The sequence below is a fragment of the Thamnophis elegans genome, chromosome 6 (genome assembly GCF_009769535.1).
Source record: "Thamnophis elegans isolate rThaEle1 chromosome 6, rThaEle1.pri, whole genome shotgun sequence".
Classification (NCBI taxonomy): Eukaryota; Metazoa; Chordata; class Lepidosauria; order Squamata; family Colubridae; genus Thamnophis; species Thamnophis elegans.
Genome location: NC_045546.1, coordinates 65,356,200 through 65,383,675, shown reverse-complemented (window position 1 = coordinate 65,383,675; position 27,476 = coordinate 65,356,200). Strand labels below are relative to the sequence as shown.

Below are 27,476 nucleotides of genomic sequence, written 5' to 3'. Positions count from 1 at the left end.
CAAGGGCTGGTGCTGCACAGATGGGTTCACCTGCATGGCTGTTTCTCCATCGCTGTGTCTGCTTGGCCTGCTGCTGCTGGATCTGGGGGGCAGCCCCGGCCTTGTTGGCTCCTGCCTTGCCCCATCTCTGGTATCAATCTAATCCTCTCCTTGTTCTGTGGTTTTCAAAAGCCTCCATCATGAACCGCATAACATTTCTCTTGAGACGGTCATCTTTGACTGATTCTTTGATTAGCTCTTCCTAGTCAGACAGGGCTTCCAGCTTGTGTTTCCAGCCTGGTTGTTGACTGCCCCAGGTGAGGATGACTCCTCAGGTTCTTCCGTCCCAGTTATCTTTCTTCCCACTCTGATTTATCATCTGGGCTTCGTGGGGGCCTCCAAAGTAGCTTCGATGTCTCCAATGGGGCAGATGCATCTGGCTTCTGGCTGTTGGTGGTGGAGGTCTCACCCCAGCATTCTCCTTCTCCTTGCTCATCACTTTGCTCCGATACTATGTGCAGGGCCCCCTCGATAGAGTGAGTTTGCTTCTCCAGGTTGACCACTTTTGCAGACCCTGCTTTATGTAAGGCCCTACCTCTCCCTCCTGTTCAAGAAAACGTGGACTCTTGAAACTTTCGCACTTCAAAAGGAAACTTGTATTGAAAGGAAGTGAATGCACAACAATGCAAAGAATGGTCTCAGTCGTTCCCCGCAGGCAATTCCGTTACAATAAAGTGGTTAGAAACCTCTCCTCTCAGTTTGATGTTGAATGAGCCAATCCACAAGTGCGAAGATGTTGTAAAAACGGTAGTCCTGAGAAAGACCTAAGGAGTCGTTCCCATGCACTTCTTCTGTGATGCTTCCAAGCTGAGAGAAAACAGACTCCCTTGTACATTCTCCAAGGTAAATCAAAACACAGGGAAGAATAGGGTAAAAGTTATAAACTAGGGAATTATAGGATACATAGGAAACAGGATGAGAGTACAAGAATCTGGGGTTCCCTCCCCAGTGAAATGGCAGTATCATGATAGGGATCTGACATTCTAATTCACTTCCATACTCAATTAAATGTAATACAAGTGAAAGCAAATTCTCGCAGAAACCATCTGTGCAACCATTATTTTTAATTTTGGCCCCCAGAACTTTAATAACTATCAAACTATCACACAATTATCACATCTTTTTTTTTTGTTAGGTGCTTCAATATGCAGAAGCTCTACATTTCAAATTAAGTTTTTATGGTAAGCTATGTTTCTGGCATAGCAATTGCTTTGTTAGTCAGGGGAGCAGCAAAATTTGTAAGACACTGTTGAGAGATTCCAGTAGTGAATAATGATCCACTTCTGTGAATATTGACATCCATTCAGAAGACAAGGTAGTTGAGTTGATTCCATAGAACAACTTTGGGAAATACAATAATCACCAATTGCTATATAGTAAAAATAGCTAGAAACAAATTAGGTGGCGATAGTTTTGCCAAAAAGTATTTGCTTGGTTCTCTTTGGCACTATTATGAACTTAAATTTAATAATAATTCAGTTAGATAGTGGAAACTCTTTTCAGGTTTTTTGCTTTGCTCCAGGGCAGTAACTGATAGAACGTAACCAAAATAAAATGTATTAGAACTCTTCTTGCATTTTGTATTTGTTTTGAATCTACAGATGTTAAAGCACTATTTCCCTTCTAACCCATCCCATTAGAAATATTAAAGGAACTATAAATGAAACTTTGAGGAATGTATGTAAGCCTTAGGCTCGTGGTTGCTCACTTCTGACCTCTAGTATGTCACAAGCATATATGCAATTTCTCATGATAACACAACAAAATAAAACAAAATGGGCTTCCATGCTATTTTCTATAATGCAGATTGTGTGTGCAGACAATAAGTAATAAGGCCGTCAGCTTGCCTCTCCTCCAGCAAATTAAATCAGTCCATATAGAAAAGAATCCCAGCACAGGAAACAAGAGAAACTTTAAATCAAGAAACAAATATAATGTTCCTGGGTATGCAATTATCATTAATGAGAATATGAATAAAATTATTTATTACAATTATTTTAAAAAGTGCTTCATTTTTAGCTTACCCATAGAATCTGTAGTCTGACTACCAACAACGCGGAGAAGCATTGGCTGATTATTTTCCGATCTCTCTACTGAGGTAGGGGAAGACTGGGTTGTACAATTCACCTTTGCATCTTGAGGCTGAAATACCAGTAATTATATATTAATTTTACAAGTAGCAGCATGATCAGTAGCACGCCCATCACACAGATGTACTGAGAAGTAAATTTCACCAATTTAGAAAGGTTTCCAATATTACAGAGGATTTCAGTTTGCATATTTATATTCTATGCCCAGGATGGCAAACCTATGGCACACGTGCCATAGGTGGCATGCAGAGCCATTTATCAGGGCACGCGAAACATTGCCCTGTAAGTTGGCCAGCGCACATGTGTGCGCTCGCCAGCTGAATTGAGCCTTTTTTAAAGCCATTTTCCCCTCCCCAGGCTCCGGTTTGCCCATAGGGCTGGTCTTTTGGGCTCTGGAGGCTTCAGAGAAGCTCCTGAAGTCTCTAGGGCCTTCGGGGGGGGGGCTGTTTTCACCCTCCCCAGGCTCCTATAAAGCCTCTGGAGCCTGGGGAGGGCAAAAAAAAGCATGCAAAAAATGGGGGGAGCGCCTCTCATGCCCACGGGGTGGTGGTGGTTGCGTGTTGCATTATGAGTGCGGCACGCCCGTGCACAACCCCCCCATATGGCACGTGAGCCAAAAAAGGTTCACCATCGCTGTTCTATACAATCCTTGAGTACTACATTTTTATTTTGTAATACAATAACTACAAGAAAATTAAAGTAAAAAGCCACATTATTTCCTAACAAATAAAAGAGAAAAGTAGATGTCTTGCCTGTTCCAATAGCTGTCTTAACCTATGTAGCTGTGATTCTAACTGTTTGTTGTGATCCTCTAGGATCTGCATTCTGGCTTCTAGACGGCCTTTGTGTTGACGGAGCAACTTGGCTTCTGCAATGAGTTCAGCATCTCGTGGACTCTGTGGTGAAATGGGCATCATCTCAGGTGGGGATGGCAGTGGAGATAGTCCTTTGTGATCATGTTGCTGCTTCAACTGGTCAAATTCTGCCTGCAGGTTTCTATTGAAAGAATAAAAATAAATATATTTATGAATATGCATGCTTTTCCATTTTATAGAAACCCTTACAAGGTTTAATTTCTACTAAATTAAGGACTTGTCCATAAAAACTGTTATCATAATGGAGAGGAGGGGCTAATGTCGCGACGACACAATGTGCGATCTTGGAACTCCAAGATCGCAGTCAATATTTCCTTTTGGCCCTAAACTGTCCCGTAGAGATGGTGACAGAGAAGAGTAAGTCCTGCTGATCTCAGGGACACCGTAAAGTCCCTGACTGATCCAGGAGAAGCTCTTATTTTCAATGACAGAAACGCAGCCATTGAAACTGCTGAATTTGGGACAGCTCCAGAATGGAAAGAAAGCGGAAAGAGAAAGTGTGTCAAATTGGTGAGGAAATTTTATTATTAGAAAAGAGACTACCCCCCCCCCCATAATCAAAACTAAATTAAAATTGAAGACAGAAGAGAGTAAGCGGCAAAATTAAACTACATTAAACTTAGTGTGTTATATTTTTTTAATTTTTCTTTTTATGGATGGAATTTTTGCAAATGTTTCCTATTTTTTAAACTGAATGGATTAGCTTTTCTTCTACTTTTTCTTCTTTTTTATATCTATGGATTAAAATTTTTCTTTTTTTACAATGCTTGATTATTTTCTCTCTCCATTTAAGAATTTTTTTCTTTAAGTTTGAAAATATAAAGAGGAATATAAAGAGGGCTGTAACAATAGAGGGAAAAGAAGTAACACTGCCACTTAGAGGCTGGAGGTTTGGAAACATTGTTTTTTTCTTTTTTCTCTTTGATCATTTGACACTTCAAGGCTTTTCAGCTTGTTTATCGAGAGTGATAGCAGGAAGAGCATGGGTTGTTTACACAGGTGTTCTTCAGGAGTTCTATCAGCAGCTGGACTGGAGGGAAGACAAAGCCTTGACTTGAAAGATTATAATGAACTTGCTTGAAATCTAACAAAAAGCCTTGAATGCTATAGTCGCAGTGTTTACAAGTTGGAAGAATGGCGCAACAGCAAAAAGAAAATTTAACATTGCTAATGATTATGTTTGAAAGTCAAAAAATATTAGTAGTAACAGAGAAAATTGAGAAGAGATTGGAGAATATAGAACACAAAACAGAAAAATTTGATGGAAAAATTGAGGATGTTTATCAAATGAGGAAAGTAGAGGACAGAGTTCTAAAAATTGAAGAAAAAAATGAGCAAAGAGATAAGAAAATTGTGGATACTGACAGCAAACTGAGCGTGGTTGGAAACGGCAAGAGTCGAATATGGAAAAGGGAGGTAGATGGAGTGGAACTCTACCCTAGATTTCAAAGTATAGAAGAAGAAAAGAAAGAAAAATTGATGGAGGTAAGGAGAGAAATCTTCACAGAAGCACCGTTGATAACCAAAGACAAGCTGATGGAAGGAGCAGATATTCCCCGTCAGCCATATAGGGTTGCCATATAGCAGTGGTGGGATTCAAATTTTTTTACTATCAGTTCGGTGGGCATGGCATGGCTTGGTGGGCGTGGTAGGGGAAAGATACTGCAAAATTCCTATTCCCTCCCCACTCCTGGGGGAAGGATACTGAAAAACAGGCCCATTTTTGGGCTTCCAAACCTTCTGCGCACTGTGTTTTCACCCTCCTGGTCCCCAGAAACATTCTGCAGGGCAAAAATGGGCCATGAGGAGCATTACAGAGTGTTTCTGGGGGCCTGGGAGGGCGAAAACGTGTTGCACAGAGGGCTTGGGAGCCCTAAAACGTGTTCATTTTTGGCAAAAAAGGGCCATGTAGAACACTGCAGAGTGCTTCTGGGGGTCTGGGAGAGTGAAAATCCAACATGCAGAGGCCGAAAAAAATAGTTTTTGTTTTCTTCCTGTAAATTTAGTTGCATCTTATAGGCTGAAAAATATGGAACATCATCTGGACATTTAACATGACAAATAACATTCATAAGTAGAAAAGAAACATATGTTAAATTGATAAATTACATAAATTACATCTAGCTGTTTTGCTTTCTGGTTTGAAAGTTATTTAATATATCGATACATGGAAGTGATATTGTAATAAGGTTACCTATTTTCTTCCTCCAAGTCTGCAAGAATTCTCTCAAGCTCACTTCTTTCTTCACTTTCTAAAGAAATTAAAATCTGAGCAGGACTTCGAGGTTGACTGAGTGGTGATTCCTGGTTCAAACTTTGGCAGTAGTGCTGGATTAGCAAATGCTCATCATCTCTTTAAGGAAAAAAAGATAAAATATAAATGCATTTATATATTTTTTCTTCTTTCTTTCTCCTTCCTTCCTTCCTTCCTTCCTTCCTTCCTTCCTTCCTTCCTTCCTTCCTTTTTCTTTCTTTCTCTTTTCTTTTAGTTTCTTTTTGCTTTAAATCCGTAATATTTTTATTCTGTTAAAATTATTTAATTAAAATTTTAAAAAATTAGAAATGAAGCAAAAGTATAAAGTACACACATATAAAACAACACACATGCATATGGTTTGTGTGCGTACATGCGTGCACACACAGATGTGTCTTGGTGGCTCATAGAAATACAAGGTTTTAATGTTTAGATCAATGGGCTTATTTTTTGGTACCACATCTAAAGAAAGAGACAGGTAAAGAATGAATTATGAATAAGTTGGATTAAGTAGCAAATAGTGCATAGGAAAATGTATAGGTGCTATCAAGCTAAACTGAGTTATCAGAAATAGTCTTCTTAGCTAAAGCTCAAGGTTGCTAGCTCCAGCTTCAAATTAATGTCACACCAGCTTGTTTTCTATGAAAGGATGCATATGCAGCCATCACACCTACACCCAAAGTCATGTTATCACAATTTCCAATGTTCCCTGTCAGGGAACTCAGCCAGCAGGAATTTGGAAATTGTGATCACATGAGGACCTTGCTTAATGATCTGCATGGTACTTATTTAACAATAACAATTGGATCTGCTGGAATTGCTGTTGCTAAACTATACCTGGTATTGTACTTCATGACCATATTGCTTGTAGCAGGTTTCCTAGTCGCAACTGCTACTATTTCCTGAAGATGGTAGAGGTATTATATTTGCCAATACCTCTACATTTAGATGAAATTTGATCTAAGCTGGTAATATGATCCAGAAATCAGTAAATATAAATTTGCTATTAGAAACAAGGCCCCCACCACTCTTTCTCTTTATAGTAATAAATAAATAAATAAACTAGATTACTCCACCATTAAAGTCAAAGGACAAAAGTAATAAATTAATGTTCAGCTAAATAATATTTACCTTAAGTTAAAGTTTCTCTCCTTGCATCGTGTAATTTTTAAGAATAGATATTTAATAAATAATGCTTTCCCCAAATCAATTCATTTTAATGAAATGAAAATTAAAACAGATTCAAAAATGAAATCCTTTAGGAAACTTTTCACTTTGTAGAAGAACTTAGCATGATCATAAACACTAAATTCCTGATCTGTTAAAAAATAGGAAGCAATAGAGTTCAGTCAAAAAGACTGTTGGCTTACCTGAACAGTTGTTCTATGTGCACTGTGGAAGAATCCAAGCATGGTTTAACTTTGTCCATTAGCCTAGAGACTGAATTAGAAAAAAAGTCTTGACCATGCCTCCTTTGACTGGTAGAGTTCAGTTTTGTATGAAGGCTCAGCTCATCCAAGAGATGCAAATATGAAGGTAAGTCCAGTAGATGGAACTATAAAGTAAGTCCTGGAGAAATAGTCCAAAAAGGTAAGTCCAGACAGACCCTGGATCTGACAGTACCAAGGGCGGGATTGCATTCTCCCGCAGCGCACATAGAATGACCATTCAGGTAAGCCAATGGTCTTTCTCCTCTAAGCTGCTTGGAGAATCCAAGCATGGAACATTACAAAGCATAGGGTCTCAAAAATAAGCTCCTGGGCCTGGTGAAACCACGAGTTGACCTTTGGTAGTAACAACGGGTCCAGACAGAGGATGACTCTGTCAGGATGGAAGATACAGAGATCCTTGCACACCAACAGAGCTGCCAGTTCTGAAACCCTCCTGGCCGATGTGATGGCCACAAGGAAGGCAGTTTTAAGAGTCAACTGTCTAAGGCTGAAAGTGCGGAGTGGCTCAAATGGTGTAGAAGTGAGGCCCTGCAGCATGACGGATAAATCCCATGTGGGGTAATGATGCACCACAGGCAGCTTGAGGTTTGATGCTCCCTTCAAGAAACTACACACCCTTGGATGGTAAGCAAGGGTATAGCCGTCTCTGCCCGAGAACTGTCGATAATGCGGCCAGTTGATGACACAGGGTGCTGGGAGTCTGTCCCCTGTCCAACCCATCCTGTAAAAAATCCGAAGTACTGAGGCAGATACAGGAGCTATGCGTCCAATACGTCACCATCTGCAAAATGCAATCCATGTGTCATTGTATATGCACATAGTGGAAGGTTGGCGTGCTGCATGAATCATGTGGATGACTTTCCTGGAAAAGTGATCCTGAGTCAAGATATACCTTTCAAGTGCCACACGGCAAGTTGCAGCCATTGAGGATCCAGATGAGAAGGGCCCCCTGGCTGAGGGATATCTTGTTGTCTGGGATTCTCCAGGGCCAGGAGACAGAAAGATTGAGAAAGTCGGCATACCAGAGGCATTTGGGCCAGTGGGGGGGGGGGGCGATGAGCAGAACCTTCGGCCTCTCCGCTAGTAGCTTCCAGGTGACTTTTGGTATGAGCAGAAGTGATGGAAAGGCATAGAGGAGAATCGGAGGCCATGGACTACGAAAAGCATTGACACTTCCGCCCTCGGTACCTGAAACCCAGTGAAGAATCTCAGTAGGTGAGTGTTGTTGGGATGGGTGAACAAGTCCACAGTGGGTTGGCCTAATCTGCGGGACAGTTCCTGAAACAGCTGGATGAAGACGCCATTCAGCGTGGTCTACTGTGGCCCTGCTCAGCCAATCTACTTGCATGTTTATGGTTCCAGACATATGCTCTGCCCTGATTGATAGTATGTGACTCCACCCAGAGATGGAGTTTCTCCGCTTCCAGCATCAGGGATCTGGACCGGGTGTCCCTCTGCGCTTGACATGAGCTTTTGTGGACACGTTGTTGGTGAGAACCAGAATGTGGCGGCCTGTCACGAGATCTCGCACTTCCCAGGGGGCCAGGTGGATGGCCTGGAGCTACAACCAATTTATGCTGTTCAGTAGTTTCTCTGTGTTCCAGTGTCCCTGGGCTACTCAACACTGGGTGTGGGCACCCCACCCGAACAGACAGGCATGGGATGTTACTATGATTTGGTCTGGCTCCCTGAACAGGCACCCCTTGTGCAGCATGGAGGAATACCACCAGAGTATTGATCGAATTACCTTGGGCAGTACCTGGACCCTGGTGTGGGAGTGTCTGGTGTTGGCCCTCTGAAACGGGAGTAAGAACCACTGGAGGGTTCGTGCGTGAAGCTGCGCCCAGGGAATGATGTCTATACAGGAGATAATTTTCCCCAGGAGTTGGGAAAGAACCGCTAAGGATGGAGATTTCTGTACTTTAAGATGATTCTCCAGTGCCTGGATGCTGGTGTGCCACTCCTGAAAAAGGGAAACTTCGCAGGACTCAGAGTTGATGACTGTCCCGAGATGCAGAAGACTAGTGGATGGATGCAGGTGGCTCTGGCAAATTTATGGAAAACCAGTGGTGTTGCAGCATCTCTATTGTGGCCTGAAGGTCTCGACGTGCTTTAGCCTGGGATGACGACAGGATCAGAATGTTGCCGAGGTAGCAATGTACTCTGATCAGCAACGATCAAAGATATGCCACAATGGCTGCCAGCAGCTTTGTGAAGGTCCTGGGAGCCTATGACAGATCAGACGGCAGGGCCCGGGTCGTGGCATCCTACGAAGTGGAACCTCAGGAATCTTCTGTACGACGGATGGATGGGGACATTGAGATACACTTTCTTGATATCTACTGAGGTCATTAGGTCTCCCTGACAGATGTAACCCAAGATGGATTTGAGAGACTGCATCTTGAAGCGTTTGTACACCAGACGTAGGTTGAGTTTCTTTAAATCTAAGATTGCTCTCCACTCCCCAGAGCTTTTTGGGATGAGAAACAGGATTGAATAAAACCCTAGCCTTTTTTGTCCTGGGGGAACTGGCTCAATTGAGAGAATATCCAAGAGGTGCTGGATCTCGGTGTCCATGAGACCCTTTTTATCTGGTACCTGGGAACGGGGCACCTGATAAAATGCCTTGGGGGAATGTGAACAAATTCTAGAGTAAGGCCCAGCCTTACCACCTGGATCACCCAAATGTCCAAGGTGATCGCCTCCCATTGGTTTTTGAAGTGTGTAAGCTGCCTGCCAATGCGACGATTTGCCTGGGAGTCATTAGTACCTATGAAAAGGCTGGTTGCAGGAACCATGAGATGGCCACCTAGCCTGAGATTGCTGCTGCTGTTGTTGCCTGTTCCTGTCTTGAAACCCCAACTGTTCCTGGGAACAGTCATATATGACCTGTTATACTGGGAAACATATGGATTTGCGCTGAAACCAATGTCAGTTGCTCGAAAGGATTGACAACGAAAATTGGGTTGGGTCCTACAGTCAGCACGCTTGTGCGAGAAAGGGAGCACTTTGCACTTGTCCCTAGTCTCTATGAAGATAGGGTCTAAAGCGTTTCCAAACAAAGTACCTCCCTTAAAAGGTGCCAAAGCTAAGCGCCACTTAAATTGCATATCCACCTGCCAATGAAGGAGCCAGAGGAGATGGTAGGAAGTCACATTAGATGCAATCGCACGAGATGCAAACTTGGCTGCATTGAGGATGGCGTCAGATGCGAACTCTAAAGTTGACACTAGCTTATTTATGTCCTGGTGCAGTCGTAGATCCTCAGGTGCTAACCTGGTCTGCAATTGCCTAAGCCAAACTAGGGAAGTTCTATTAAAAAAGGAAGCCACTATAGCCACTCAAAGCCGCTCGTCTTACACAGTGTCATTTCGGCCCTACAATCCTTAGTCTTTAGCCCTTTATATTGGGGCCCCAATATGCTCATGCCCCCTATATTGGCCGTGGCCTTGGCCTTGTATAATAGTGATTTGAACAAGGTGGACCAAAAGAGTCCTGAAAATGTGGGCTTGTCCTGTATAAGACCCTCATCATCCGATAATTCTTGATCATCTATTTCATCCTCCCCGGCAAGCGAATCCTCACTATGGATTGATGGAAGTGGTGAGTGGGGAATCCTGAACAGGAGCTGACAAGGCTCTGGGCATGGCAGGCTGCTGAGTGGCCTATCCCCTTCGTAACAGGTCAGAGACAAGCCCTTTGGTGATAGCAGCTGCGATCATTCCACGAATCTCAGGAGAGAGACTGAAGGGTTGGCCCTCCTCAGGTTGCAGCCCCGCTGCCGTAGGAGTGAAGGTGACAACTGGTGCAATACACCTGTGTGCAACATCTGGCAATTGCATCTCCAATAATAGGAGTGGAGGGGATCTGCTAACTTTGGCTGTTTTGGAGGCTTTGAAGAATTGCTTCTCCAATGCCTTCTGCCTATGCTTCACTTCCTTATCCGCAGCCATGGAGGAGGTGCCTATTCTGGATCTGCTACAGGTGCTCCTAGCAGTGATACAGCCCACCTTGGCACTGGACCTAGCAGGATTTGGCTGTGGCATGGGGGAATAGTACTGCTACCAAAAATGGAGTGGTCCGCCATCGCGACCCTGATTGCAAGCCAGTAACAAAATGGCTGCCCAGCCTAAAATGGCAGCAATCAAAAGTTAACTGCAGCAGTCCTGCAAAAATAGGAAGGAGGCTGTTGCTGGCCACTGGGAAGCAAACCACACTCTGCAAGATCTGGTGTGCACGAGGAGCAAGTAGAAGTCGGAAGGCACTTGCCAAAGTGAGCTCTCATTACGACTGTCCAGTAGCTACACCACATGCACAATGGCGCGAGAGTGGCGAACTGACCCTCCAGGCACCAAAACCAACCATTGCATTATGTCATCACTGCAACAAAATGATGCGAATGCCAAGCACTGGCAGATAGAGGTGCAAAATTCAAATGCAGCAAAGATGACCACAGAAAATGGTGCGAGAGCGATGCACCAACTCTCCTTGCACCCGAAACTACTCCGCATCCTCCAGACACGATAATGCAGATCATGAGAGTGGCGAACCAGCTCTCCAGGTGCGGCAATTGGAAAAAGCAGCCCACAAATCTCACTACATAATTGGCTAAATGCCGAAAGGCTGCTAGCCCTGGTAGTCAATCCAATGGATTCCACTACGCCCTAATCCATAGAAATGGCAGTTCTAACCATCAGAACTGGGAAATCAGCACACTCACCATAACACAATAAAAACAAATATGCCAGAAGCCTCAGAAAGCGGTCCCAGTATAAGCCAACCAAAGGCAAGAAAGAGAGAAATAAACTAAAGAAAGAAAATGAATCCAATTTATGAGTTAATATTGTCTATATAGAGTAGAGAAAATATTTACGTCTCATCAGGCTGGACTGAATTAAAAAACTGAACTCTTTCAATCAGAGAAGGAAGAAGGTTGTGAGAAGCCCACATGTGACAGTAAGATGAGGAACGCAAGGGGGACCTCGTCCTTCTGAAGAGGACCTGGCAAAGAAGGCCTGCCCCTGAAGGGGGCAGATGTGGTGGCATCGGTCTTGGGATGTTCTGTGGAGCCCCCCAGGGAAAAACGCCGCTGCCAAGTACTTTTAAGTGGGGATGGCTTTTCAATCAGGTGGCTGTCAAAGAGAAGGGAGCTTTACTGTCACTGTGGGCTTCTCACAACCTTCTTCGGCTGTTGGACAAGCCCCTGTGGTGCACATTGCTCCCTTCTCTTTGACAGCCACCTCATTTCCAATTGGGGGGGGTGTCCATGCGTTTTTTCTCCCTCTGCATGGATTCCCCACTGCCTTCATTGGAAACAAGGTGGCTGGCTCTCTCTCTCTCTCACACACACACACACACCGCATGTGTAAGGGGGACTGGATCAGCTGGTAGGCTGTTTCTCCTGGCCAGCCACTACCAGCCAGCGGGCCTCAGGGGCAAGCAGTAAATGAAGAGAGCACTGGCCATCATTCCCATCTCATTCCTCTGCGAGTCGTGGTAGTGGAGAAACAGAGACTTCTTTTTTCCCAACCTCTCAGCTGATCCAGTCTCCCTTACACATGCGCCTTGCATTGGGGCAAGCATGGTCTGTGTGTGTGTGTGTGTGTGTGTGTGTGTGTGTGTGTGTGCGTGTGCGTGTGATGTGCGTGCCTTCCGTAGCATACCCAACACCTTCGGACACTCACCAGGTCACCCGCCGAGTGGCAGAGAAATCAGGCTTCGGCAAAAGGAAAAAAAAAACGGTTCGAAATTAGCCCTCTCTGCCACTCTGCTAAAAAGGCAGGAACCAAGACCAAGAGATAACAGGACAACTAACCATATTTGGTTAACCCCCAGAGTGGTAAGAGGCTGAATTGGGAGCTCTGTGAATTGGCTTGTAGGACACAGTATGCCATGATCATAGGATTTATTGGGCACCGGTTTTAGTTCATAGAATATATCTACGAATATAATTGGAAGGGATATGTGTGTGTGGGGGGGGGGGAAGAGAGAGAAAAAGAGAGAAAGTAAGAGAGAAAGAAAGGAAAGAAATACACAAAAGGAAGGAAGGAATGGAGAGAGAGGGAGAGAAAAGAGAGAGAGACAAAGATTGAAAGAGAAAGAGGGAAAGAAAAAAGAAAGAAAAAGTGGGAGATGAAAGAAAAAAGAAAGAAAGAAAAAGGGGGAGAGAGACAAAAGGAAGGAAGGAAGGAAAGAAAGAAGAAAGAAAGTGGGAGAGATGAAAGAAAGAAAGAAAAAGGGAGAGACAAAAGGAAGGAAGGAAGGAATGAATGAAAGATAAAGGAAGAGAACTTATAACCACAAAATTTTGGTTGCTAAGCAAGAGCGTTGTTAAGTGAGTTTTACCACATTTTCCAAGCTGGCCATGCCCACCCGGTCACATGACTGCCAAGCCACTCTCACAAAACAGGCCACACCTATAGAATAGGTTCTAAAAATTTTTGAAACCCACCACTGATGAATTAAGTTAAATTTCCTATAATTTTTCAGAGGCATACTCACATGCTCTCATTAGGAGAAATGCTATCATTCATATATGTTCCATTGGTGTTCTCCATTTCTGCTAGCCTATGAAGAAAAGAAAACATCTTAAAATTCACTGTATCTTCTCCTAATTAAAACTGAGAACAAAAATATAAATATGATGAGATCCTGGAATATTGTCTACAGAAAGACTTCTTGGCAATAAAACAAAGTATTATTTCTGTTGTATCTATGTATTTCCTATGAGTGTACAAAATAGTGATATAACTGTTATCGTACAGTATTTATACTAGTTTTCTAAAAATAAGTGAATGTAGCATTGTTTTATATTTTTTAAATAGCAGTTCAATGTCCTCTTTATCAAAAGCTGAAATAAAGTTATAAATTATGACCCATGTATTGAGGATTAGATACTGGGTGTAAATTAGTATTTTGTACTACTACACGGTTGCCCAGTAGTTTATACCAAAGTATATTTCCAGAAAAAACCTAGCATAATATATATTTTGAAGAAAAGCAGATTAGTTATAAATAAAACCATGTGTTCTTTATTTCCTATTTTCAATTATGTAACATACATTCTAAATATCATGCAGTAATTCTACATGCAGATTAGTTAGCAAGCCGATTAGCAGAAATTAGTAAACATGCATAGAGATTAGTAAACATGTATACCATAAATCTTAGGAACTTGAAATGAGCCTAACTTCATTTCTTAACATCTGAGCAATGGTGGTTGCAATAAGGATTTACCACACTTAAAAAAAAAGTTTCAAGGAAAATTTCCCTAACGAACCACCTGATCTCATACCTGCTAGCATAATGCTCAATGCGTGAATGCGTATCATCATGTGAAAGCTGAGGGGACGAAGCAGGCCTATAAGGCAGAAAACACTGATTAATAATTGGTTAATAAACACTAGTTTCTTAGAAAGAAAAAAAATGCTCTGAAATGTTATTGGCCTTATACTGGCAAGTGTTTTTTTTCAAGCTAAGGGAATTATTTTTAGAGAAAATAGACAAAATTTCTTTGGCAACAGAGGTGTGCTAAGGTTTTTAAATTTTTCAGAATGTTATGCCAGTTCTGAAATATTTTATATATTATCTTTTTCCCAGTTCCTGAGACATTGCTTTTTTCAATCCATATTATGCAAAGACTTTGTTCTCTCAATCTAATGTTACAAGCTGTAGTAATTGTTTTCTAATTTGTGTCAACTACCCCAATGAAGAGTCCCTTTAGACAGAATGAAAAGAAATACCATTAAGCATTGCCTTTGAATAAATGTGAAGGAAAAGAGCTTTATGAGATCAGAAAAGTCAGCTTGCAAATCTTTGAACTGCAACTTAATCTATATACAATCTTTTGAGAGAAAAGAAAAAAAAGAAGTATCTGTTTATTCCATTTCATAAAAAGGCAATTCAAAGTTGCTTGCTTTTTCAGTTGGTCATGGATATTTAGAAACAAACAATGGAAAATAAATTGTTTTATCTAGTAAGGGAATTTAGATGATGAATTTAAAATGGAATAATATCATAGTACCTTCCTGCTGATGCACCTTTGCAAGGGCCCAAAGAAAAATTCATCCTCCAATTTACAGGCAGTGTCTTAATTGCTTGAATAACTGAACTTGTCCCCTGCTCCCAAATCTCCAAAAGTTATCTATGACAAATCTGCAGTTGCATATCCAAAATGAAGGCTTCTGATTGCTTTAAACATAGCTATTGATTTTATAGTTAATTATAAAGCAAGACCTATAGAAGATGAGTAGAAAACTGCAATGGGCAAATTCACTGACAATAAAGCTAGATACAGAGGCTTTGAGTTGCTTTTAAGTATGCCACAGCAACATGGTTCAAGAGAGGAAAGTGAAACAACTTTCCCCAAGATTATGGATTTGGAATAGACAGGAAGAGAGAGTACTGAAAAGAAATTAGAACAATTCCCAGGAGTTGTTGAAATATATAATGAAGTCTATCTACAATAGGAATCATGATCAAGAAAAATATTATGCTTAGTACTAAGTATTTTCATTAAGGACTTTGATCGAGTGGTGGAGGGAATGCTTGCCAGATTTTACAATGTATAGGTTTAAATGGGATAGTTAATATCTTAGAAGGTAGAAATAAAATTCAAAACAAATCTGTGATGTTAAAAAAGATTAAATGGTTGAAACTAAAAGAATAATATTTAATAAACACAAGTGCAAAGTTCACAGACAGAGAATGGATGATACCTAGGATTTGTAATAATATTGTGAAAACTATTTTGTTTTTTTAATCAAAATTTTATTTTTATATTCGTTATACATATCAATGCATGAATGGTGTGGTATATGGGTATCATACATTTCAGTACACATAAACATAATCTTATTACTCTTAAATATTACATTTCATTTCCATTATTTCATATTATTGCCTTTTATTATCACCCTTCATTCCTAACCTTCTTCCTATCCTTTTGTATATCAACATATTAATATATTGTTACTATTATCCCTCCCTCCCCCCTCTCTCTACACACACACACACACACACACACACACACACACAGTGTGTTTGTGTGTGTATGTGTATGTATATATAGTGAATTGTCCTAAAAATGCGAGTTCCAAGTGCAGTTATAAAAGAAACAAACATTATAATCTCCAGAAGATCATGTCTGTTTCTTTTATATATAATTATATAATTTATTTAACTTTAATCTTGTTTTCTTTTTAGTTTTCCTCCCATATTTGTCCCTTAAGTCTTTTATTCCCTCTATTTGACTATGCTATTTCCCACTGTCTAATTCTAGAACTATATATTCCACATCCTCTCTCTTTTCCCCAGTTCTCTTCCTGTTTCTCCCATTCCCTTTTTAGGTCTTTTACATTATTTTCTTCCTTTTTTAGTTTCTTAATCATTATTAGTTTTCTCCTTGTTATCTTCTTCTTACTGATTTCTCTCTGCTTTCCCCTCTGTTCCTTCTGGTAACTCATTCTTTTTTCATTGTCCTGATCATTGTCCATTATTCTTTGTATTAAATTGTCCAGTTTTTGGTCTATACGGTCAAATACTTCTTCAATGCTTTGAAAAAGCATTCTATTTAGATTTCCCTCACTTCCGTGTTGTATTATATCTGTATTTAGTCAATCTCTTTTTTAGCCCAGTCCAGGATTCATTAATTCAAAAAGCAAAACTTCCAAGTCACAATTTTAAATATCTCATCAATTGTCAATCCAATCAATTTAAATTCACGAGGAGGTTATCCACGAAGCTCACCTCACCTTAGATTACAAGAATTTGGGGTGAAACATGTGATGTAAAAGTGTGCACAAGCACAGTGCGTCGCAGACTGCTTGCCAGAGGACTCAAAGGCTGCAGGGCTCGAAGTATATTCAAGATATGCAATGAGAAACAACTTGCCCAGAGGTCCATGTAAGATTTGCTACAAAAACCTCTAAAAATGAAATATTGCAAGCAGCAAGAAGTAGCACAATAAAATACAACTCTAGGGAGATAGTGGTACTGAAGCAAGTTCCAAGGAAGGTCAAAGAAATAAGAGAGGAATTCCACTTTTTGACTAAGAGTCTGATAAAAAAAGAGGTGAGTTTTAGATGGCTTGTTCCAGAAGGGATTTTGGTATAATGGCATGAACAAAGGTACAGACTATATACACCAGAGAAAGCAGAATTATTCTATGAACAATATATAGCAGCACAGGAGGGAATGCTGGTAAGAGAAGAGGAAGGAGCTAAATGCCAGGAAGCTAAGGGGAAAGATCAGAGGAGATGGAGAAAAAACAGGAAGAGAAAGAGGTAAGAGAAGGAGCAAGGGCCAAAGAGACGAACGTGCAGAGGGAGCTAAGAATGATTAGATCAACTAAATCTATAAACCAATGACATGGAAAAAGAAATAAAAGTAATCTCCATTAATGGATTAAATTCAGCAACAAAAAGAACATTCAACAAATTAGAGAAATTGAAAGTGGACATTATATGCTTCCAATAATCAGATCCCTAGTGGTCTTAGAGTAGATCCATGTCCAACAAATATTTTCAGTCTTTTTAAATAGTTATTTCCAAGCTTGCGTATTTCCCTTTCCATCAGCAGATGGCGCTCTCACTTCTGTCGGCTTCAGCCTCTGCAATATTGTCGACAGTTCCAATTTCAATTATTGGACTGACAACCTAAATGACATCTTCAAACTCTTATGATTACTGATACGTTGGGTATTACTTGAAGCAGAAATTGTCCAATTCATAGTCCATGGCCGCATGTGGCCCTAGACACAAGTAGAGGTGGTATTCAACTGGTTCAGACCAGTTTGGCCAAACCGGTAGCACTGAACTACCGGTGGGCCCTGCCCCCTGCCCACCCACCCAGGCTCCAAAATGTCCTATGTAGCCTCATTTTTGACGCCACGTGCATGTGTGCAGGCCACGTGTGGGAGCAAAGTGGAAGGCTGCATGCATGCGCAGAAGGTGCACATGTGACATGAGGATGCACATGCGCTCATGGTTGCGAACTGGTGGTAAACCTAAGTGAATCCCACTGCTGGCCACAAGATCATAAACTTTTAATATTATTACGTGATTTATACACATTAATTGCATTATTAGGCAATTATAGTAGAGAACATAGTGATCAGCAAACTTCAGGTAGTAAATATACTAGTTTTAGGATCCTGATGCTTCAAGTCATGATGAAATTCCTGTTTGAATAGTCTTTTCCAGAACAACAAAAGCAATCATGCCAACATTAGATAAAATAAAATCGCCCCTAAACATACATACCTACAAAAGAGCCATACTATGTATTTCAGTAAATGGATAATTGTCTTTTTAAAAAATCCACCTTCCCTAACAAGATTAATATGAGGTATTTTTCCTAGCTTTCTAATCCAGATTGCTATTGAGGACAGTATTCCATTCCATTTGTTGGATGAATTAATAAATTCTTACGGCTGGTTTTTCTTTTCACTGTTATTGCAATCAATCTTTGACCAGATCTCTGACTAAGACTTCAACTGTAACAAAATCCTGCAATGGTTTTTAGTAGTAGAACTGTCCAGGTGTACGTCAGGTCTGCAAGCCATCTTTTCTTTCGGACTTCAGGCTTGCCACACTTTCTACTATTCATTTTCTATTGTGGGAAAATGGGAGGGGAGATTATATGGAGTTGGGTGATATGTAGTCATAACAACATTCTTCTCTATCGCCCAAATACATATGGTTAAGGATGCCTAGCAAGAAATTAGAGCCAAAGTTTCTAGGTAGTTTCCTAATAATCAAAATAATTAATCCAATAACGGTTCAGCTCAGTCTGCCTAGAATCCTAGAGAATGTACACCGTTTTTTATTGTAGCTTGCTAATACCTGTGATTGGGTCTAATTTAAGACTGCAGACCCAACCACCCCCTCCTCCTGTAGTAATACAGGGAGAAACTCACTACAAAGTCAAAATAATTCTAGACTCTAGACTGTATAGGTCATTTGCAATATTTAGTGCATTGGAAGGGATACCCTTTGTTTGACGCTACATGGGTTAAAAGTGGGAATGTGAAAGCTGACAAGTTAGTGAAACAATTCCATGATAAATTTTCAGATAAGCCAAAGGGTCCCCCTGGGGGCAGGGGGGTGGGAGGGAAAGAGGTGGTTAGTTAGTAAATGTTAACCCCCTGCAACCCACGCTTTTCTTCTGAGAAGAGGTTGCCTGTCAGTCTGCAAACCATCTTTTCTTTCGGACTTCAGGCGTGCCACTCTTTCTACTATTCATTTTCTTTCTTTTTTTTAAAGTTTTATTGTTTTAATTCATTCACAATTTCAATAAACCTCCAACAACATTACACCTTTATAACATATTCTGAAACAAAATCAATTAATAAGATCTCTAAGCATTCCCACCCTTTCCCCCCCCCAACTCACAATTTAAAACTTACATCCAATCTGCTTTTACATATATATGTGTATGTGTGTGTATATGTATATATGTATATATGTATAAGTCACAACCCCTGGTATGCCCAAATATGGGAGGAAGTATTTATCAGCACAAATACAACACAAATGTAATAAAGGCAACAGTAAAAATATTGGGTTTCTGTCTGGATGGTCTCTTATGACGAGTCGATGGACAGAGAATGGAAGCAGTGAACTTCCTCCCATATTTGGGCATACCAGGGGTTGTGACTTTAAATATATACCTTTCTCCCTGGCTCAGCTGATAGGGAGAGGAACTCTGTGGCTTAATGGTTAACACATCTGCCTAAGATGCAATACAGCACAGGTTCCAATCCCAGTAAGGGTATGGCTAGCTGATGAGAGCTAAATAGCTTGAAATAGATCTATATTAGTCTCCCTTTATTTATTTATCAGCACAAATACAACACACACACACACACACACACACACACACACACACACAAACATTATCCATCACTTCATTGTTATTATTGTAATTAACTGAAAATTATTTATTATTTATATCACCTCTCCTCTTATCAGGCCCAAAATAAATTATACCTTTATAGCAATCTCTAGACAAGAATTTATTAATAAAATTTATAGGTCTTTTCCCCACGTCCCAATTTACAATTTATATCCAAGTTATTTTTACTAATTAAGGTTATCATTTCATTATTATTATCATAGTTAATTATATGTTAACAAATGAACATTTAATAACAATCTAAAACTATCTACAAAATACTAAAATTCCTACTTATTAATCACCAAAAATATCTATTAACATTTACTTGTTATTATTGTGGTTTTTTTTATTAAAAAGATTTTTTAATTTTTAATTTAAAACAAGTACAACATCTTTCTTTACATGCTATAGAAAGTGTGTCAGTCAGTCACAAATAAACTTTTGTGCATCTCCTCCACAGTCAACAAACATAACTCATGTTAACTCGAGCATTTTAACTCAAATATTCATACATATCACCATCATCATATATCCATTTTCATTTGACTGTAATTATTATTTAAAGATATTAATAAAAATAATAATCTTAAACAATACATGCCCACACTAGTGGGAAAAAAAAGGTCAAAAAAAAAAAGACAAAAAGAACAAAAGACAAGGCAGGGAAGAAAAAAACCGAACAAAAAACAAAAACAAAGACAAAGACAAAAACGAAAAAAAGAAAAGAAAAAAGAACACAGGTATATATATATGTATGTATGTATGTATGTATGTATGTATGTATGTATGTATATATATATATATATATATATATATATATATATATATATATATATAGTATATCAGCTGGTTACAACATGTTTTGGTGCATCTCTTCCATTAATTCATATTAATTCAAATATCTTAACTCAAATGTTTACTATATTAACATCATTATACCTCCACTTTTAATTGACTACAGTTATTTAAACATCCTTCATCCTTAACTATGCCAAAGAATTAATCCATAACACCTGCTGACATTTCATTTACTTGTTTGTAAAATCCTCTATTAACATCAAATCCTCATATCCTATTTTAGCTGAACATCCATAGTATTTAATACCAAAAAGTCCATCTTCCATGCAGTATAGTTTATTATCATTCTCCCTTCTTTATGTAGTTATATCATATATCATAACAATTCCCCCATATTAATTAACATTTAACTGTATGTATTTTATTTTTAATGGTGATAATTATTGTCATTAATAACCTTTATATATAATCCAAAAATATTTCAAACCTTCCTTTCTCATATCCAATTATTATTTATCATATCAACTCCACATTACATACATTACTATCAATATCAATTATTATTCAGCTATATCTATTACAAATAAGAGTAACTAGATTTAGCTAATTTTCAATTGTATTCTTCAATCTATCAGCCTATGTCTCTCCAATAGCAAAACTTCCTTGGTCCTGTTACCATTCTTAAAACAAGTTCTTCAAACGTTTTTATAAGCAAGTCCAAAGAGAAATATCTTCGCACCTTTTTGCTTAGGGTGCCTCTGATGTAATAACATTGTCCTTGGTTTGTAACCAATTTGTTTTTGATTTTCAAGGGTGGTATCGAAAATTCTGCAAATAATGTTTCATAAAGTATAGATTCTTTAATGTTTCTCATTCCTCCTGCAATCTGCCTTTTGAGATAAATTTTCTGTATGGCTTCCCTTCTTTCAAGCGTTGTATCTCTTTCTCTTTCTGCCTCCGAAATAAATCAGACGCCCGACGTGTCAGCAAGTTGAGAGACTTCCTTTCTGACATTCTTCATTTGAGTTTCAGGAGCACTCAAACATTCAACGCTCTCACTCTTTCTTTCATATTTTGATGTTAAAAACAATAGATAGTCCAGGTTTTTTTCAGATTTTTCTGAAGATTTTTCATACGTATCAAACAACTTCTGAAAAGCGGAAAAAATCTTTTGAAATGAATCACTTGAAGCAAGTACAGACGCCATGATGTGACGCAGAAGATATTCGCAAGTAAAGACACACTGAGAGCTATGCAGTCTTATCTGATCTTAAACCAACACAGCCAAGCAGTAAAAGTGTCAAGTTATAAGAAGCCAAATTATAGTAAATTGGTTTACAGCCCACTTAATGAGAGCTTGAAGGGAATGTTGAAGTAGGGTAAACTTTCCTTTATCCATGTAATCAGCATTCAAAACATTTAAGAAATAGGGTAACCACCAGCCATAAATCCATTAAAAAAAAAAAACCCAATTCGCCGCTAGATTCTTCTGTTCTTTGGTTTCAATTAGCTTAGATTTTAATGCGGACCATCTCTCTTTGAGTAATAAAATCAGCTTACCAGTTGAAAACACTTCTACCATTCTTAGGGGCTGCCTGCAGTTTCGGTTAGCATACAGCTAATCCAGAAAGGTATGGCAAAAGGGGTTGAAATCCGAGCCCCCCCGAGACCTGCGAGCGTCTCTGAGGTCACTGGATCTCCCCAAACCTTCACTGTCTCTCCGGGACAGCTAGGGTCGTAAACGACCCGTCCATTTCTTCCGGAATAGTGGAATTTCAGGAATGGCCTGAAACTCCGTCTTCTCACTGCTAAGCCCCGCCTTCTTCCCCGTTATTATTGTGGTTAACACAAAATTATTTACTATTTATATCACATCTCCTCTCTTCAGACCCAAAGGCATTATACCTTTATAACAAGATCTAAACAAAATTTTATTAATAAAATTTATAGGTCTTTTCGCCAAGTCCCAATTTACAATTTATAACCAAGTTACTTATACTAATTGGGGTTATCATTTCATTATTGTTGTTGTAATTAATTATATGTTAACGAATAAACATTCAATGATAGTATCTTTCCAATGGCAAAACAGTCTTCTCTCTCTTGCCAGTTGTTGTGTCAATTCTCTTTTCAGCTCCTTTATAACGTTTTTATATACTTCTCTCTGCACTTTATTGCTTAAAAGATCTCTCAAATAGTCTCATTGCCCTTGAATTGTTATTAGCATTAGCTTGTCTTTGGTTGTCAAACTTATTTCTGAAAAGGTTTCTCTTAACTCCATCATTATCACCCTTTTTCTCCTATATCTTGAAATCTGGGATAAAGCTCCAAATTGTCAAATTCATTTTTCCATCTTCCCTTCTTTCCGCTTTCACCCATATTTGCTCCATTAATAATTTCATCTATTGTCTTGTCTTTATCTTTTATATTTTCATTCTCTTCTTTAATTTTTGGGGCTCCAACCCCATCATCTTTTGCTGTGAGAAACAACAGTCTATCCAACTTCTCAAATCTCCCAAATCCTTCCAAAATATTTTGAATTCCAGCCAGGATGTTTCGAAATTTTAAGATTTCCTCATCTGGATATAGATCCATTCCCCCGCCCCCCCCCCCAAAAAAAATGAAGGAGAAAAAAAGAAAAAAGGAGTCTGATAGCCACTGCTGCTCCAGCCTTCCAAGTCTCTTTTGTTTGTGTGTATATATATATATATATTCTATCTTTTTCTTTCCTTTTCTTCTCTTGCCAAAATATTTTTCAAGAGCACCTGCAAAAAACAATTTGTGCTCTTAACTCTTTATCAGATTTTGTAAGCAAGTTGCAAACCTTTCAGTTACAAAGTCAGTAAGATCAAATAGGAATGAACAAAGGATACATTGTTTCAAAGAGAGAACTCCAGACTCTGGCTTTCGAATGGCAGATTCAACTTTTTCATACTTTTCTCAATCTTATAGAAAACAAAAATCTTTAGTTGTCTTTGGTGGAATTTAATAACAAATAGTAGGAAGAATTTGTTAAAATAAAAAAGAGAGTTTTAATTTAAGCCAAAAATAAGGTGATGAAAAATAGAGGGAAAAAAATAAATCTGTTCACTTCAAGCGGAGAAACAGGAAACGTTACGGTCACTTCAATCCACAAAATATCGTTACAAGAAAAAACAAAAACTTTCCAAGGCAATCTAATAAGAATTAAATTCACCGCTTTATTCTTTCTCAGAATAAAAAAAACCTCACCCGATGGACTCACTTTCACTTCCTTCCTTCTGGAGCTGTCTTCGACTTCGTCAGCCTGGGGGCTGCCTGTTTACCTCTGGCTTGAAGTGCTTCCCTTGGGTCAATCAGGGACTTTGCGATGTCCCTGAGACTAGCAAGGCTTTGTCTTCCTGTTCACCATCTCTACGGGATGGTTTAGGTCCTGCTGGACCGTCCAGTGGCAAAAGTGTCAACAGCGGTCTCGGACTGTCAAGACCGCACAATGTGTTGTTGCGACATTGGATCCTCCTCCTATTCATTTTCTATTGTGGGAAAATGGGAGGGGGAATTATACAGAGTTGGGTAATATATAGCCATAACAACATTCTTCTTAGAAACTCAAGATCATCTTTTGTCTCTGCACGTGGCCAGAACTGGATGGGTGGACTCTGCCTTTGTGTCAGTGGAAGACTGGACCATGCAATGAACTTGTGGGTATTGAGGCAGGATCTTGAACTTTCAACTGGGTGGGAAAACCTGGAAGCTTTCAGATTCAGGTTTTCCCAAATGTGCCAACATCGCTCTTTTAATAAATTGGAACTTTGAGGAATCCTTTGCCTCGGACTCTGATTTAATTTTGGATGCTATTTGGAATCTTGACAGTGTGGGTATTACTTTTTTATTCAAGCTATTGTCACAAACAACTTAATTCAAAGTTAATTTTATGTAAGTTTGCATTCTATGTAAATTTAAGGTATTGTGTCTCAGCTGAACGATAGAAAAAAAGAGGAAAACAAACACTTAATTCATTGTTCTTGAAATAGAGCAGAAATGGGGCTTTGCTCTTACCTGATACGCTCCTTCTCTTACAGTGGAGATAGCATCCAGGAATGGGTTAAACACATCTGCTTAGCTGATTGGACTATTAGAGCTGTTAAGACACACCTCCTCTGCTAATCGTCTCCAGCTTTTTAACGAAGTGACAGACTTGATGTGTTTGATGGAGTGCTGCTCCTTGAAGTCAGGACCAGATGGGTTGGGGTGGATGCTATCTTAACTGTAAGAGAAGGAGTATCAGGTAAGACCAACACCTCTTCTCCATACTTTGTGGAGATAGCATCCAGGAATGGGACATACCAGAGCTGGCAGTCCTACGGGTGGGTAGCAATCTGGTCCTGAGTCCCCGGCTCTACATGTACCTACCAAAGGCCACATCAGCCAAAGTGAATACATCCAACTTGTAATGCCAGATGAAAGGGGACGGAGAGAACCATGTTGCTGTTCTACAGACTTCTTCGATCAAAGTCTGCATAGCCCACGCTGCTGTGGTGGCTGCACTCCTGGTACAGTGGGCAGTTACCTGCCTGGGTAAAGGTAGAGATTGGGTCTCGTAGATTTTCGCAATACACACCCAAATCCACCGGCCTACCATGGAAGATGAGACCTTCCTGCCAAGAGTGGAAGTTGGAAGGACACAAACAATGATTCAGTTTTCCTGAAGGAGGAAGTCCTCTTTAGATAAATGCAGAGAGCCCTCCACACTTCCAACATGTGCCACTTTCTTTCCAGCGCATGGGCCGGATTTGAACAAAGGATAGGCAGAATTAATTCTTGAGCCCTGTGAAACCATGAATTCACCTTTGGAAAAAAGGTAGGGTCCAATCTCAAAATCACCCTGTCCGAATGAAACATACAAAGGTCCTTCCTCACAGAAAGGGCCGCCAACTCCGAAATCCTCCTGGCCGACATAACAGCCACAAGAAATGCCACTTTAAAGATAAGAACCTGCAGGCCAGCCAATCTTAAAGGCTCAAAGGGGGCTCCAGTGAGAGACTGCAAGATCTTGGATACGTCCCAGATTGGGTATAGGTGCACCACTGGAGGTCTCAAATTGGTCACATCCCTTATGAATCTGCGCACAGTGGGATGCTGAGCTAGCAACTGCGAAGTCCCACAAGTCGATATGGATGATAGAGCCACCTCCTGATGGTATTTGGTGAAAAACCTGGAGACACTATTGACTATAGCACCATTGGGGTGCTATTGACACCCCAATGGGCTCAATACCTGATTTGGTGCACCAGTCACAAAAGCCACATGGCATCATAGATGCGATTGTTGGAGGGTGTCCTCAAGGCCTGAACTGTCTGAATTACCCTCAAGGAAAAATGGTCCCTACTCACAGCACACTGCTCAAGTGCCAAGCAGTCAGATAGAGCCACTGAAGCTGCGGATGGATCAATGTATTACTGAAACCTGGCTGGGCCACGAGGGAGGAGTCCCCCTCTCAGAAATGTGCCCAGAAGGATTTCAGGTGCTCCACCAGCCACGACACCAGTGAAGGGGTGGAATCGCAGTTATTATCTGGGAATCACTAACCCCTCGCAGGATCCCTGCTCCAGAGAATGTCGGGTGTGAGTCCCTCCTTTGAAGTTGGACTTAGGGGTGGACTTGTTTCTGACGTACCTACCTCCCAGCTGTGTCACAACAGTCCTGCCTGTGTTCCTAGAGTCAGTAGCCGGATTGGCGGTTGAGTTCCCCAGATTTATAGTACTGGGGGATTTCAACCTGCCATCTCTTGGCGAACGCTCAGATGGGGCCCAGGAGTTCATGGCTTACATGACAACCATGGACTTGACCCAGGTAATTCAGGGTCCGACTCATGTGACGGGACACACGCTCGTCCTTGTGTTTCTCTCGGAGCAGTGGAGACATGATCTGGAACTAAAGGGGATTAAGATCTTGCCCTTGTCATGGTCAGATCACTTCCTGCTGAGGCTTGATTTTCGGAAGCTACTCCCCCACTGCAGGGAGGTGGAGCCGATTAAATGGTTCCGCCCCAGGCGCCTGATGGACCCACTGGGATTTTAGACGGAGCTTGGGGAGATACCTGACTCCCTTGCCCACAATCCGACTGAGTCCTTGGTCGCTGCCTGGAATACAGCGGCGGCTGGGGCACTAGATTGGATTGCGGTTTTGCGGCCTCTCCACGGCAGTGGATCCGAGAGGGCACCTTGGTTTACCAAGGAACTCCGGGAGATGAAGCGCCAAAAGAGAAGCCTAGAGCGACACTGGAGGGCTAGTAACTCCGAATCTGACCGAACACTACTAAGAGCCTTTATTAGGACTTATTTAGTGGCGATACGGGCGGCAAAATGTGCTCATTTTTCCGCTCTTATTGCGTCCGCAGAATCTCGCCCGGCCGCCCTGTTTAGGATAACCCGCTCCCTCCTTACAGGGAAGAGCTGAGGAATTTGTTCAGTTTCTGTCGGACAAAGTCGCTCAGATTCGGACGGACCTGGACTCCACTTGGACAGTGCCAGCAGAGATGCCGAGGGAGGGTCTTGAGCAAATTTTGTGGAGTGAGTTTCAGCTTGTCACTCCTGAGGAAGTGGACAAGGCCATGGGAGCGATGAATGCCGCCACCTGTCTACTGGACCCGTGTCCCTCCTGGTTGGTTTTGACCAGCAGGGAGGTGACACGAGGCTGGATCCAGAGGATTGTAAATACCTCTCTTCTGGAGGGGTCTTTCCCGCAACCTTTGAAGGAGGCGGTGGTGGCTTCTTCTCCTTAAGAAGCCTTCTCTGGACCCAGCTGCCCTTAAAAACTACCATCCAGTCTCCAACTTCCCATTTTTAGGGAAGGTTGTTGAGAAGGTGGTGGCCTCCCAACTCCGGTGGACCTTGGATGAAACGGATTATCTAGATCCCTTTCAGTCTGGTTTCAGACCTGGTTACTGCACCGAAACCGCTTTGGTCGCACTGACCGATGATCTCTGGCGAGCCAGGGATAGAGGACATTCCTCTATCCTGGTGCTTCGTCACCTCTCAGCAGCCTTCGATACCATCGAACATGGTATCCTGCGGCGGCTGGAAGAAGTGGG

General features: G+C 40.8%; 1 protein-coding gene across 1 annotated transcript in view; it reads right to left on the bottom strand.

Annotated features, from left to right (window-relative positions):
• DMD (dystrophin) overlaps positions 1–27,476 on the bottom strand; it is a 1,161,901-nt gene that overhangs the window by 25,633 nt on the left and 1,108,792 nt on the right. Inside the window, 5 exon segments of the mRNA XM_032219839.1 lie at positions 2,064–2,181; positions 2,882–3,125; positions 5,199–5,357; positions 13,211–13,276; positions 14,004–14,069. Of these exon segments, the coding sequence (XP_032075730.1) occupies positions 2,064–2,181; positions 2,882–3,125; positions 5,199–5,357; positions 13,211–13,276; positions 14,004–14,069 (653 nt within the window).